The 16466-nt window shown below is 28.4% G+C and overlaps 2 protein-coding genes across 2 annotated transcripts in view; both read right to left on the minus strand.

Moving 5' to 3' along the window:
- The window catches only part of LOC111639509 (cyclin-Y-like), an 87127-nt gene that overhangs the window by 23819 nt on the left and 46842 nt on the right, over positions 1 to 16466 (minus strand). Inside the window, exons 4-9 of the mRNA XM_023385401.1 lie at positions 11220 to 11251; positions 9534 to 9693; positions 9370 to 9444; positions 9139 to 9194; positions 8493 to 8612; positions 4347 to 4513 (exon numbers count right to left, since the gene is read on the minus strand). Coding sequence (XP_023241169.1) covers positions 4347 to 4513; positions 8493 to 8612; positions 9139 to 9194; positions 9370 to 9444; positions 9534 to 9693; positions 11220 to 11251 — 610 coding nt within the window. The remainder of the gene's footprint in view (positions 1 to 4346; positions 4514 to 8492; positions 8613 to 9138; positions 9195 to 9369; positions 9445 to 9533; positions 9694 to 11219; positions 11252 to 16466) is intronic.
- On the minus strand, positions 8921 to 9824 carry LOC111639508 (cyclin-Y-like). Its single transcript, XM_023385400.1, has 2 exons — positions 9534 to 9824; positions 8921 to 9444 (listed from the first exon to the last, which is right to left on the minus strand). Exons 1-2 carry the CDS (start codon positions 9673 to 9675, stop codon positions 9356 to 9358), a joined length of 231 nt encoding a protein of 76 aa, XP_023241168.1. The 5' UTR covers positions 9676 to 9824; the 3' UTR covers positions 8921 to 9355.

Genomic DNA, 16466 nt, shown 5'->3' on the forward strand with positions numbered 1-16466 from the left:
AACTAACATCTTATCCTTGCTGAGAAAATATTTATTTCATAAAAACAAACGTTTTCAGCCTGATTCACAGACCATCATCAGGTTGTGAATGAAATTAGAACTAAAACAAAAAATTAAATAACTAACAGAATAACATAAAATAAAATAAATTAAAACTAAACAAAAATTAATCATGTGAAAAATATAAAATAAGAGTATAAGATTGTTTACTAACAATATCTCTAATAAAATTAAAATTACTAATTTAATTAGTTGGAATTCTTAGTAAATTTTTTAATCATAAACTTCCATGCAGAGGGAAGACTTTCTGCATCCCTCGCATTTAAACATCCTTCATGTAGTTTACTCTTATAAATTTGGATCTTTTCCGTCGTTGCCACCAAAGATGGAAAATATACAGATTTGATGATGGCTGCATCATTCCATTTGACTACAGAGTCTTGCATCTGTGCCATTTGTGACAGAATTGTTGCATTGGATTCTTTTCTTATATTAATGTTCTTTGAGTCTAATTCCCAAACTTCTTGTGGTTACTCTGATATAATCTTTCTTAATAAGCAATTGCTTATTTTCGTATGGAATTCTGTAAACTCCCAGTTTTTCTTCGGACTTTATGCTATTTTTATCATTTCTGAAGATTTTATATAAATTTGGGGCTCTTTTTATAAGCATTCTGGAACCTTTCTTGTCTGCAACTTCCTTCATAACGTTATTCATATTTTCATTATAGGTAAACTTCATGACTCCAGTCAGGATACTTTTGCATGACCTTTTTTTGTTGTTCACTTCGTATTTATTTACCATTCCTAAGATTGTGCTTTTGTGGTAACCCAGGGTCTGGGCCACATTCATTATTCTATTTATTTCTTTAATCCTGTCCTGGATTCTGTCACAATACAAAAATGCCTTTCTTATCAGCGCACAAAAGGCCGCAATTTTATATTTGAACAGATCCTTGGAATGGGATGGTATATATAATGGGTTGTGGGATGGTTTAATAAAAACGCTAGTGGATAGATGACCTTTTTTGAACTTGATGTTGATGTCTAGAAAATGCACTTCTACAGAACTCTTCTGTTCCAATCTTAATCTAAGGCCATCATTATTATGATTGATCTTGTCCATAAATTCTTTAATTCTGCTGTTATTTTTCCATATTATAAGGTCATCAACATATCTGCTAAAGTAAACGATATCTTCTTTGAAATTTTGAATAATTCCTCCTTCTAGTCTCCTAAGCACCAATTTGCATAGGATCCCTGAGAGTGGGCTTCCCATAGGGACCCCTCTTCTCTGCCTGTATGTCTGTCCATTAAAAATGAAACAAGATTCATGACATACCAATTTAGCTAGATCCTCCACTTCGTTAGTGTAAGCAAGCAACTCTGTGTTATTGCTGTATAAGAAATCCAAAAGTGCCTCAACACATGATTCTATCTTAACTGAAGGATACATATTTTCTTAGTTGAAAATGGTTGTGACCTTATCCTCCATCAATGAAATATTTTGTAAATCTTTGACTATTTTCTGAGGATTACGTGTGACAAGTGTATTTGTGCCTATCTGTGATGTTAAATACTCATGTAATCTCTTTTCTAACAGAAATGTGGGTCCTCTGCATTTTTCCACCACTGACCTTATTTCTTTATCTGCTTTGTGTACTTTAGCAAAAGCGAACAACCTAGGTGTTCCAGGTCTAGTGTTCTCGCATATCTTGAGAAATGGTAAAGCCGTGGCAATATTAGAGATTTCTAGTTTCCTGACTCTTCTATCCAAGCTTCCAATTATCTTGTATTGTGACAGAATCCAGGACAGGATTAAAGAAATAAATAGAATAATGAATGTGGCCCAGACCCTGGGTTACCACAAAAGCACAATCTTAGGAATGGTAAATAAATACAAAGTGAACAACAAAAAAAGGTCATGCAAAAGTATCCTGACTGGAGTCGTGAAGTTTACCTATAATGAAAATATGAATAACGTTATGAAGGAAGTTGCAGACAAGAAAGGTTCCAGAATGCTTATAAAAAGAGCCCCAAATTTATATAAAATCTTCAGAAATGATAAAAATAGCATAAAGTCCGAAGAAAAACTGGGAGTTTACAGAATTCCATACGAAAATAAGCAATTGCTTATTAAGAAAGATTATATCAGAGTAACCACAAGAAGTTTGGGAATTAGACTCAAAGAACATTAATATAAGAAAAGAATCCAATGCAACAATTCTGTCACAAATGGCACAGATGCAAGACTCTGTAGTCAAATGGAATGATGCAGCCATCATCAAATCTGTATATTTTCCATCTTTGGTGGCAACGACGGAAAAGATCCAAATTTATAAGAGTAAACTACATGAAGGATGTTTAAATGCGAGGGATGCAGAAAGTCTTCCCTCTGCATGGAAGTTTATGATTAAAAAATTTACTAAGAATTCCAACTAATTAAATTAGTAATTTTAATTTTATTAGAGATATTGTTAGTAAACAATCTTATATTCTTATTTTATATTTTTCACATGATTAATTTTTTGTTTTATTTTAATTTATTTTATTTAATGTTATTCCGTAAGTTATTTGATTTTTTGAATTTATATTCTATTTTGGAATACTTTACTTCTAATTTCATTCACAACCTGATGATGGCCTGTAAATCAGACTGAAAGCATTTGTTTTTATGAAATAAATATTTCCTTGGCAAGGATAAGGTGTTATTTGTATGTTATGTTGATTTTTATGATTGAATTACATAATTTTGTTAATAATACCTTTTATTAACATTAGTTTAATTAATACAGTTAATAATATTTACACTTTTAATTTTAAGTGAAATTTTCACTAATTATTTTGTTGAGAGTTATGTACAAAGAAATTGCCAAAATAAACTTGTTAATAATGATTCTAATTATTATATAGTGTCTATTGATTATTAAAGATTTTATGTAATTAATATATTAATATTAGCCATATAATGTGCATGTTGTTCCTAAAATACTTTGAAATAATTCACAAAAATGAACAATTCTTAATGGAAAAGAAAGTGACTTTTTAAAATCAATTTTCCCAAAGGAAATGTAGCTTTATTCATAATGTCTGATCAATTTAATAAATTAATTAATATTTACCAGGATACACAGTCACATTGATAATGACATATTAATCACATGACCCATAATGCACATAAATACACAGTATGTTCCCAAAAGTTTGTACATTTTTTAAAAAATCATATAAAATAAATTGATGTAGTGGAACCTCTATATTCATCATTAATCTGTTCCTAAGGATCTAACAAATATGAAAAATGACAAATATAAAACCAATTTTTCTCATAATAAATAACTGATATTCAATTAATTTATTTTCATCCTAAAAAAAGGTACAAAATAAAAATTTTGACTAAAATGATTAAAAAATAGTTTTTATAATTGTGAAAAACAACCAATAATTATCACTGTTTTAACACTTACCCCACTGGTCCAGTTGACCTAGTTCCTTACCTATCTTCTGACTGATTTTCGCGATTTTACAATATTTTCTACTAAAAATAAAAAACGATAGAGTAAAGCTAGGTAAAAAGTAAAAAGAGTGTCCGATATGAACATTTATCTGTACATTACTTAATTTTGATGTGTGTGTGTCTTGTTCTTATGTTTTATACTTCAATGTTATTCGGACGTGTTTTAGAGATAAAAATAAAATGAAAAAAATTATAAACTGCAATATAACTTAAAAATTATTATTTTTATGTATGAAATATATAGTAGATCGATGAATTTATTCAAAATAATGATGTACTGTATCTATATTATTAGTAGATTTTTTCTGAAGTTAGCCATTTTTCGTAATTTAGTTGGTTCAGCAAATGTACATAAGATAGCATTCGCACTGATTGAAATTTAGAAATTCGATTTATTAGATATTATCAATACAAAAGTATATAAATTATGTAATATGAATATAAATTATACAGTTTTAAAATAATAACGAAGTTACATGGCTTATTTATATTTTTTTCGATCTCAGGTCAGTTAGGCCTAAATCATAAGATTTAGGCCTAACACGCAACATTTTTGTCATATAAATCAATATAATTGGCAATATATTTGTTGATTTTTTATTAATCAATTCAAGCAATTATTAATTAGTACGTTAATGTGCCATATTTAACTTAACTCATATAAAAAATANAAACCTGATATTTGTTTAATATTAAATTTGTTAAGCAACTCTAAATAAATTGATAGATAATATATCAATATTCAGTTTTTATCATGATTTATTTAAATTCCTAATATTTCAAAAACTTTGTAAATAATTTTATCTAAATAAATAATATCAGCCACTTACATATCTTCCACAGTTATATCTTTAAGAATTTGACAATAATCCACATTCCAGACGGCTTGATCATCCCAAACTTTTGAAGCTAATAATATTGCTCCTAAAACAATCCTTTTCCATGTACTTGGCACTATATCAACTTCAGCATACGTTAACAGTCTTTCTAAGTACACCTAAATTTTTATATTTCTTTATTTACATCAATCATTATTTGCTTATAAACTAAATATATCTTACACAAAGCAGGAATAACGTATTTATAACTTTTAATTTAAAATTACTAGTGATATAATGGATAAAGTACAAACTGGACAAAGTTGAAAAAACACCAACATTTTTTACCCAGTTATCAAGCCATCTTCAAGCATGGACAGATAACAATGCAATGCCAGTATTGGTTAGGATAAAAGATGGAATAGGATAAGCAAGAGCAAGGGTGATTGAAAGATAGATCCAGGAGATATTGGCCAAGACGAAGGAAGGAGTCCTTGTCCCTGTTGTCTGAGCATGTATTCATAACACTGGTATTATAAATTTCACTCACTTCTACAATGCTGGCAAGGAAAGGGTAAGAGATAGTGCTGATAATTTTGACCATTAACCAATCTGTTTCAGTACTGGAAAGTTGTGCAAAAGGAAGACGAAACTGCAGTAGATTCTACACTTAATATCATCTTTATGTCAGTGAGCTTCTTATCTTGACATGTAATCCAACATTAGCTTTATTGATCCCAGTCTTTTTGTTTAGGGGTGGAATGACACTCTCTCCATTTGTTATCCATAAGGTCTTTATAATTCATTATGAAGTAGCATAGAGTTGGGCTGCATTCGAAAGTTATGCATTAATTATTACTATGAGCAATGGACCTGAAAATAAGTTGTGAAGTTTTGAAGTATGATAAAGACTTCAAGAATGATAAATGAAGCAGTGGAGCGTATATAATAAAAGCCATAATCATCATCAACACACAAAATATCAAATATACCTGAAGATCCCACAATCAGAAGTTTATCTAACAATGATATTAAAAGAGAAAGATCAATCTGCTAAAGTTTTATTTTTCTTTACACAACTTTACAGTACATAGATATCCAAAATCATCAGAATTGTCTCTCATCCCGCTCATGCAATCATTGTAGAAAAGTGTGAAATTTATTACATTGTTACCAACAGCTGTTTAAATAAGAAAAATAAACTCCCTTCATCAAGGTGGGAATATCTAAGCCTTTTGTATCAATCAGCACTGTCACAGCCTGCCTCATCTTGCCAGTTTAGTATTCCTTTCTAATTGACATTGGCATTCCATTTTTATTTGTTCATACTCAAAGATATCCTGTTAACTGATCAAAAATATTAACATTCCTTCAACTTCACCCAGTGTTGATTAATTCAATACATTAACTCCAGTGCCTAATTTATCCTTACAGTTAACATACAAAGGTTTTTATTAATTATATTACTATTAATAATTTAGATTACAGAAATGAAATCAGTTCACTTATTCATTTTTTACAGGCAATTTTCAACTTTTGAGCAACTTGCACTTTTGTATGTAGCACTTTAATACCCCTAAATCATTTTTTATATACCAAATTTATACTTTTATACACTTTCATATAACAAACAAAAATTTTGAGCTATTCTGCAGTGGAACTCTTTTCCAATTTTGGATTTACTAATAAAAAAATCATTAAAAAAATCATTTTTATTCCCTGTTTTCTATTTAATCCATCATTTTAATATTCTACAAATGTGTATTTTTATGCATTATATATAACATATTCACTGTAAAAATATAAAACTTTTCTACTTTAATAAGAAATTTTACAATTTTTTTCTTTTTAGCTCCATAGGAATGGAATTGTCTTTATAACAAAACTATATTATTATGCTTTCAAACATTCAAATGCCAATGATGCCTGTATTTACCATTTTAGTTAACAGAATATATTTGGGTTTATAATTTCCTATTTGTGTTTAGTTTTTTAAATCTAAAATAAAATTTTCTAGTAAAAATCATCTTTAAAATATAAACTTAAGATTTGACAACAATGCAAAATCTGGTTTTGGATTTCCTATTTATAACTTAAAATAATTATTATAAACAATCTTCTCACACAACAAAAACTAATGTATACTTTAATCCATGATATGACAATGAATTACATTACAAAATAATATAGCAGAAAAATAAAATAATGTTGAATTACAAAAAACTTTATAAAATACTTTCCTTCTTTAATAAATGATATCAGGGATAAAATAAAAATAAGAAATAAAAGTTGAAAGATTATAAATTTTAAAAATTTTTTGATGAAATATTTTATTTCGCCATTTACTATAATATATATAAACTCAAAACTTAATAAAATTACAATTTTAATCATACTGAATTTAAAACTGAAGCTAAAGAATTTAGAATAGGATTTAGAGAGAGTATTGAAACATTGAATATTCTTGCATCTAAATCAGACTCTAACCTTGCTTGAGAGTAATGTGAGTATAATTGAGTGAGAGGAGTGTGAGTGAGTGTGTGTATTTACTCTTGAAATTTAAAAAAGTATAAATGGGATTAATTTATTTTCACAAAAATAATTATGAAGTGAAAATAAATGTTTATATTACATTTAGTCTTCTATATAAAAAATCATTAATTTTGTCAGACATGAAAACATCAATAAATTTTAAAGTAAAATTTGGAATAATTTAATTAGAAATGCTATATTTCAAAATATTTACATGAATAAAAAATTGTAAACTTTGGCTATAAAATTGAATAACTATTGAATTCTCTACGTTATATGAATTAAATTTCATTAAAATGTGAACACATTTTGAGTAATGTACATTAATATACAGTATATACATTTTAAAAAGGAACAAAACCAAAGCAGTTTATAGAATTTATTTCATGAGAAATATTCGTAATTTTCAAATATATCAGAAACCAGAACTGTTACTGTAGATGCACCCATGCAGTGAGGCAATGAAAAGCAGTGTTGCAAACACATCTTTGCCACACAGCAGCATGACCTCACAAGCAACAATCTGCTTAGATTTTGGCACATGCATACAGTATTTCAAATAGTGAACAATACTGTCACTGTCATTATCCAGGTGTTTACAAATTTCATTTTGTATGGTTCTCTTTATTTAGCTAGAAGATTCTGTCAAAGATTCAAACAAAGATTTTGGATTAGAGATATTTTCTTAAATAAAGAAAGAACTGGAGTACAAAATATGCTTATTCCTTGATTAAAATCTCTTGATAAAGAATACTATTTCGAGTAAGATTCGTTTGCTTTGTCCTTTGACTTAAATTATATATGATTAGTGTAGAATGTGTGTTGAATTTATTATTCTTTCCTCTTTATTCTATTGTCAGTTACTCAATTAACAGCATTAAACTTTCCACCATTAAAACAACACATGATTTCATGTTAACTGAGAAACTGACTGACAGAATCTTGGCTGCAGCTGCTGAAAAAGATAGAATTCAACAAACTTTTGCAGCATAAGAAAAGTGGCAGAATATCAACTTCTGCCACTACAGCAAAAAAAATATGTCATTCTGACACACCACGTGTGCATTCATCCTTATAGTTTATTGATACTTAAAATAGAGAATATAAATATATGTCATTAAATACTGTATTTTATGACATATAAGAAACACTACCATTTCAGCACAGAAATATTTGATGAAAATATTTAGTGCATTTAATCCTATACCATCCTACCACCATCCTACATAGACCTTGATACTTGACCCAAAATTTTTTAAACTATATTCTTGTTTAAAAAAAGTAAATTAGAATGCATACTTTTATTTATCAGGGAAAAAAGCAGTCATTCACAAATAAAATAGTCTATATGAATATGTGCAAAAGCTGCATAACTATGGCAAAAATAAAAATATGTTTAATTAAACAACATTTATTCAAGAGTTGGGCTAGGTAATGGTTACCAAAAGCCTATACTGAAGTCCTTTGAGGAATTCAGCATACAGAAAATTGCAATTTCATATAAAATGCAGAAAAGAGCCTTTTTTGGACAAAAGTTGCATGTTACATGCCATAAAATACAATAAAGCACAATTACATGCTATCATATAACTTAAGTAATCATAATTTTAATAAAATATTACTTACTAGAGTAATAATGGCACATTCAGCTGTTAATTGTGCAGCATTAAAAAGGGTTCTTACAAACCTATAAATTGTTCTGTGGTCTGGATCACGTTGATCATAATCATCAGGCACTCCATCTTTCTGTAAAATATAATGCCATAAACTTATATATTTATATAAAAAATTAATTCAACTTCTAAAATTTAAAAATAATAATAAATGAGAAAAGTAAAATTCTAACCGATNATTACCTAGGTAATTTGAGAAATGGAATAATTTTCGCAGCTTTAACCGATCACCCTAGTTAATCTGCAGATTAGCTAGGTAAAGTACACATTAACGGATTTCGAGCTTTAGCGGTAACATATACATATATTAATATTCTGGAAATAAAATTTATACATCATTTTATTACTAATTTCTTAATCTACTTATTATTTTAATTGTGAGATGTTTAAATCAGGCCTGGAAAATCAAAATCATTCTGCAAGCCACATTTACTGAGAAGGAAAAAAAGCATCTGAATCTACCAGATTGTGCATGCACTCTTTATATATTGTTCCTTGTCAGAAACTCTGTACTGGCAACCTTAAGATGCTTCACAACAAAGTGGGTTGCTACAAGTAACGTTATTCTTGTGGCAATAATTACATTTAAAACTTTGTACATGTGGTTGTGTGTTCAAATCTAGACAGTTTATTGAAACTTTTGATGGTGATGTACCTATTTTAATCAAGTAAAACAAACATTACCTTTCTGAATATTAATTAAATATAATGCAATTAAGAATCATCAGCAGGCTTCAAGAAAGAACAGATAGGCCACTAGTGGGCCAGGTCTGATTTAAATAATTATTTTGATAAAATAAGAAAAAATTTCTAAAATTAAAATAACTTACTTCTAACATCACTTTTTGATCTCTGCATAAATAATGGTCCTGCAGTTGGATGTGTGGAGGGATCAGTTTCAATATCTTCAAACATAACAAATAAAAAATATTAGTTTTAAATAATTTCATTTTATTTAAATTTAAAGTATTATTTATTATATACTATATTTTACCCTCTGGTTCTCTTTCACTAATATGCTGTAAATTTGAAATGCTCTCATCTTGATGTACTTCTGCTTCTGGTAAGTAACTGTCTTCTGCTCTTCTATCTACTCGAGGACTACCACAAGTACAGCAAGAAAGTTTATTTCCCATGCTGTATGTAGTGAATTCCTCAAGTTTTCAGTCTACTATGACTAGGTTAGTAGCATTTCACTAGAATATTTTAAATTTCGTCAAGCTATAAGCTTGCAACAAATCTTCAATGTTATATTCCATTGAAAAAACTGGGGGGAAAAAAATGTCATTTTAAATTTAAAGAACATTAAAATCCATGAGAGTTCAAATTATCTTAGATATCTTATGTTAAAATTACCATTAAATTAATAATAATTATTATAAAACTAATTGGTTTTCAGAGTAAAGAACAAATACTTNTGTAATATGAATATAAATTATACAGTTTTAAAATAATAACGAAGTTACATGGCTTATTTATATTTTTTTTCAATCTCAGTTTGGCCTAAATCTTATGTTGCGCGTTAGGCCTAAATCATAAGATTTAGGCCTAACGCGCAATATTTTCATCAGATAAATCAATATAATTGGCAATATATTTGTTGATTTTATATTAATCAATTCAAACAATTATTAGTTAGTACGTTAATGTGCCATATTTAACTTAACTCATATAAAAAATAAAACGATTCGAAATTCGCTTGCAAAACATGGCGACGAAACTTTAAATCAAACGATGATCACAGTTGTAAAAAATCATTTATATTTCAAATTTCTAAATAAATTGTGCTAACTATTTATTAACAGACACACTAGAATACACAAATAAATTGTATTTTCATTGCTGAAAACATAATGTTACATTTTAAAGCTAAAAATAACTTGATATATGGAAGAACGTAATATTACGTTTTTCATGTTTTACCAAAGACTTCCTGAAACGTAATATTACATTCGTAGCAGGGTAAGTGTTAAAAAGAAAAATTAAATAAATGTATAAAATTCTATAAACAAAATAAATTCTAGAATGACAATGTATGCAATAAATGTATGTGACCCATTTTCATTATGAAAGCAATCATTTTACTTTTTATTGAACCTTTCAACATTGTCCAAGTACCCCAAAATTAATTTTAATTTGCCAAGGACCCCCAGGAGTCCATAGGGATCACTTTGGAAAACACTGCTTTAGACTAACCCCTTCCACTTCCCTATCTAGTTGAAGAGGATTATTTCCTGAAGATCAGACTGGTGCAACAAAATTAGATAAAAATCAGGAATGAAAGGCTAAAGAATTGCTAAAGAAGCAAAAATATCAAAAATATTCAAAAGTTGGTGGCAATAGTACAGTTTTATTATGAGATGATAACTATGTGGATAGCAGGATGATGGAGACAGAAGTTGAAAGAAGGAATAATGATAAGTTAAAGAAAAGATGAAAAAGATTGTATAAAGATTAATTTAGAAGCAAAGAATTGATTAAAAAGGAGGTGAGCAAAAGAAAGTGAAAGCATTTGATAAAAAATAGTGATCCCATACAAGATGTGGAAAATGATAAAAACAAAGAAGAAAAATATTAAAATACAAAATTTAAAACAAGAGCAATGTTCAAATAGTTGATAAATTCTTATTGAGCATATTTTTAAAAGTATTTAACAATCAATTGAAATAACAAAACTTACATTTATTTGACTTCTTCGTTTATCTTTACAATCTAAATTAAAATTAAAAGTACCATTTAAAATATAAAATAATGGTTAATACTTATTAGCAAAATACAAAATTAAAATAATCATTCATTTTGCTTTATATAATTCTCAATGTTAAAAAACAGCAAAAATTTACTGTTTATCTCTCTTAATACACATTCTACATTATTAGCCTTGGCAGATGTTTCATTATATTTTTCAAACTGTGTTCAATCACTGTAGAAGTGAAAGCTATTTTGGTCTTCAAAATAGCATTCACTATATGCCTGGATTTAGCTGGAGTCCAAACATATAGTTGTTCACTATGACACAAGACCCACATGAAGACAGAAAAGAATGTTGGAGAACTAACATATTGACATAATAGCATTATATACCAACTTTTACACAATGATGAAAACAGTATAAATTTGCCTAGAATACTGGGGATATATTGTATCACAGTAGTGGATGAAAGATTCAACATGATATAGTGTACATTAATGCTACAAACAGATTGCTTTCCAGTAGACTAAAAGATCACAAACAATGCACTTTACTAGCTAAATATATCTCTGAACTGAGTGTTAAAGCTAAGTGTAGAGAAACAAAATTGATTAAACAGAACTTTAACAAGAACAATACCAAAGCAATAGAGGTACTGAAGATTTTTAAAGCAACAATAAATAAGTGCATCAACCACAAGAATTGTGAATCATTAGTGATGGCTTAGAAATCATGTTAAAATAACCCAGAAGGAAATGTCAAAACAATGACCATACATAACTACTATTTCTTTTTATATATAGCATATTTTTATTTTGTTTTTTTATTCTTGATGTAAATCAGGCCTGGCCAACCCGCAGCCCGTCATGTTAAATTGTGTGGCCCACTAAGCGATATTATATATCTATTAAAACTTTTGTTTCTCATTATGTGCATATCAAAACAATTAAATAAATGAAAATTTGCATGTGTCATTGTTATAATGCACAAGTGCAAGTACAAACTCTTGGTATAACAATAAAATCTTATTCATTTTGTATTTGTTTTACTTTTTTAAAAGTATGTTTGCCTAAATTGTGGCTCACCATAATGTGGCTCACCAAATTCTCCTGTCAAGCAAAATGAAATATTTTTTATGAGAAAGTTGAGATTGAAGAATTGAGAAGAGCTTCAAGTTGAGCTTGATGTTGTGATGCTGTTTCTGCAGTCCTTGCAGTCCAGTTCTTACTGAATATGGCTAAAGTTGGGATTTCACAGTCTTCAGGGTCTCAGTTGTTCTTATTCTTTTAGATTAGAATTTACCTGACCAATTTTAATCTTATGCTTGCCCCTAGGCATTTCTTTTGGACTAAATAGCAAGTCTTTTTAATTCCATATTGATAAAACAAAGATAAATTGTATGTATATTAGTTAGATGAGTGATAACACTTTCTGAATAACAGACTCGTTAGACTTTACTTTTGATTGGATAATGGAACATCACATAGGTACTATGGAAAGATTTTTTTTTAAATTTGTTATAGAAGTGACATGATATGGCTATCTTTTTTAAAGTTTAAATTTAATGAAGTAAGTTTAACATATGCCATTTGCCAAAATATTTTAAAATGTAACTTAAGGGAAATTCTGTCGTCAAGCACAAACTAAATAAGGTCACTGATGTAACTGAGATCATTGATCCAAAATCGATGAAATGTTTATTCTATAGCTAATATTTCTGCAAAATAAGTAGCCTATACTTTCCGTCAGAATATAAAACGAATATAACAAAAATTTCATGTGGATTGGACAAAAACTACAGGAGTCAATAAGGAATTCACACATACACACAGACAATGGCTTTTATATAAGTAATCATAATTATTAATAAATAGAAATTAATAGCCTGATTAATTATGATGATCATTTGGTTTAGTATAAAAGTGATAGAACTGCAATAAGAAAATGAAGTTTATAATTTTATTACTTTGACTTTATAAATATAATACTTATTAAAAAACTTAGTCAAAACCTATTATTATAGACCAGAAGTGGAAATTTAGATATTTCAAGCTCTGCAAATGTCCTTGTTATTTGACTATTGCCAATCAGATTTTAACACTCTTAAAGTAAGTGTAATAAAATTAATGGTTCCAACCATTCTCATATAACATTATTATTATGTGGGTTTAATGGGTTTTCTTCATGTGTCATTTGTGAGTGTTGTATCTTTGAGTATGTGTTTTCTGTAGTTTTTAGTATTTATGACCTGATCCTGTATGGTAATCATGAATCATTATTATTATTATTAATTTTTACAAAAGATATCTCACAGAAATGACATTGCTGGTATTTAAGAGCTATGTGTTGACTGCTGTTGTTATAGAGAAAACATCACAAAAAGCTATAAATTAATGTTATCTATATAATAATTACCTACACCTAAATACATTTGCATGAAAATATGTATGTGTTGTAGATATTTAATTATACGGAATTTCTGATGTAAAAATATTAAACATGAAAAAAAAAAATATATGGAAAGTGTGAGCAATGCAAATGCAGTGCAATAAAATAGTAAGCAGGTTAACAAATGTTAATCCATTATCTATAAAATTTTGCATCAAATTATGGAGGTTAAAAGAAATAACAGATACTTATATGTTATAAAATAAGATTCTCCAGTCAAATATGAATTTTAATTAGTGTTGCAACGAATAGTATATTCGGCCTGAGGCCGAATAGCCAAATATTCGGCTCGATTAACGCACGTACGAAAATTGGCACGCAAACCGCATTATGGCAAGGATCTTGCTTTCTATTGGCCCGCTGTCACTACGCTTTGCCAATCGTGTTAATTCTTGGCAGTTCAGACAAGAGCGTCATGGCAGTATGTGATAAGTGATGATATCAAATGTGGATAACAATGAAATGACCTAAACATGCAAATAATGGAAGAAGAACAGAGAAGGACCGCAAAGTGAAAATGTGAAAATAAATATGAAATTGAGTTGATAACATAATCGAACAAGTCGATTATGTTATCAACTCAATATTGGCGTGAAATTCACAGTATGTTATCAAGCTTATTGGCGCAAATTTCACGGCCCTGAATGCCAAAGAATTGTTGTCATAGACATCAGAAAGCTAAATGCTTGTAATGAAAGTCACTTAACATGCACGGGTGAATGCCTGGGGTCGTTCGGGCTACCAAGCTGTTTCGAATCTGTGAAATCATAACTGTGACTTATACCGACGTCCTATCTGTCTCTTTTCTCCGTTATCACCAGGCTATGGGTCACACAATTGTAAAATGGGAAATCTATGACGGAAAAGTGACGAATCGAAAGTATCGTGAGCGCGTATTATGATGTATGCGTAGGCATACGTGGACTAGAGCAATAGAGGAAAAAGAAAGTGAAGAGCAAAGACGAGTGCTTAAAAAGGAGGATAGGCAGGGTCAGACCCTCACATGTGCGACGATTTTTGAACGAATAGGTGTGTACATGTGCTGATCTTTGTAATTATAAATTGTGAATACAAGTGACTAATATTATGTTCTTTTTTATTTTGTGCTTGTTATAAGTTATAAATAAATATAAACAAACAACACTAACCCGATAACATTAAATCTAAATATAAAATGATGAATTTACTGTGTTTTTGTTATTTCTTACTCCTGTTTTTAGGTATTCGGCCGAATAGTGAAAAATAGGCCGAATAGTAACCGAATATTCGTTACATCACTAATTGAAATATAATTTAAAATTTCTACTCTATTAATTCATAATTATCTTAAAAGGATTCTCACATCATTACATGAACGATTGATTTACGGCTTTTGGTTGGTGTCTTACTATGAATTATTAACAGTATTCAAGTATAAAATCTGTATTTGTATCTATGTTTTTTTGAATCTCATCTACCATTCATTCTCAATCACCATTACTTGCACATTTACCAACAAAGGATTGATTGGTAAAAGTGCAAAATATGCTATATATATATAAAGCTATTATTCTAATTTTTATATTTTGTACCATTGTGAAAAACAATACAAAATGTTTATTTGCAGCAATAAGAGAAAAAAAATCAGGTCAATTATTAATTACAAACTTAAGCATCTTAAAACTCTCAAACTCCAACAAAGAAAGTTACATATGAAAGTTAATGCAAACTGAGTTGTTTTTTGATTTTTCATCTAATAATCTTAAAGCAGATTATCTGATATATATTTAACTGAATTACTACAAATATGAATCTAATGTTGAGCAGAATGTTTGTCCAATACTAATGCTAATAAATATTTGTCTATTATGGAATACATTGTGTAATCCACTATTGTAGTGGATGACATGTACCTCACTGACTTGTTGCATAACTTTAATGAAAGTATTTGGTGTCATTTGAAACTATTGTCATATTAAAATTTTTTACTTGTAAAATCTAGTAGCGAAGAGTTTAAATGAAATATTTGATATCATCAAATCATATTTACTGTGAGAACTTAAAATTACTTTAAAATTTGATTTTAAAATCTAAAAGCATTTGCATTGATATGATTGTCATCATTAGCATAGCTTTTTTCTAAATAATGTAATTTTCAATTAATTTACAATATTATTGATTCAAAATCAAATTTATTGGTTTATTTATGTGTAAATGTTTGATAACTTATCAAGTAAGATAAGTTACACATAAATAAATCAATAAATTCTAAATATCAATATACTAATCAATTGAATTATACTTATAAATTCTAACACAGCTGTAATTATGTAAATAAGTAATGATAAAAACAGATATGCAAAATAAAATTTGTTTAAAATATCAGAATTAATATGAAAAGATTGTAAATAAATTTTGAACTTTTGTGTTTTTAGCCTGATATATGATGTAATGTATATGTTACCGCTAAAGCTCGAAATCCGTTAATGTGTACATTACCTAGCTAATCTGCAGATTAACTAGGGTGATCCGTTAAAGCTCCAAAAATTATTCCATTTCTCAAATTACCTAGGTAATCTGCAGATTATCTAGGTAATCTGCGAATTACCTACTAGGCACTCGGTAAAGTGAAAATAAGATCTTTGCTGGAACAACAGCAACGTTTCTGTACGCTTAAATTAACATAATGTTATTTATTTAATTTTCAATATCTAAAGAATCAAGTTAATACAATCAACAAATTAGTTGATTGAATCAATCATCAATCAATTAAAAAAACTTTAATACAAAAATCAAACGGTTTAAAAT

The sequence above is a fragment of the Centruroides sculpturatus genome, unplaced genomic scaffold, assembly GCF_000671375.1.
Source record: "Centruroides sculpturatus isolate CEXI.00-Female unplaced genomic scaffold, Cexi_2.0 scaffold1271, whole genome shotgun sequence".
In the NCBI taxonomy this organism is placed as follows: domain Eukaryota; kingdom Metazoa; phylum Arthropoda; class Arachnida; order Scorpiones; family Buthidae; genus Centruroides; species Centruroides sculpturatus.

Coding starts and splice junctions, on each gene's coding strand:
- LOC111639508 (XM_023385400.1), bottom strand. CDS start 9,675: ATGGGAAATAAACTTTCTTGCTGTACTTGTGGTAGTCCTCGAGTAGAT. Junction 9,445..9,533: donor TAGTGAAAGAGAACCAGAGG/GTAAAATATAGT, acceptor TTATGTTTGAAG/ATATTGAAACTGATCCCTCC.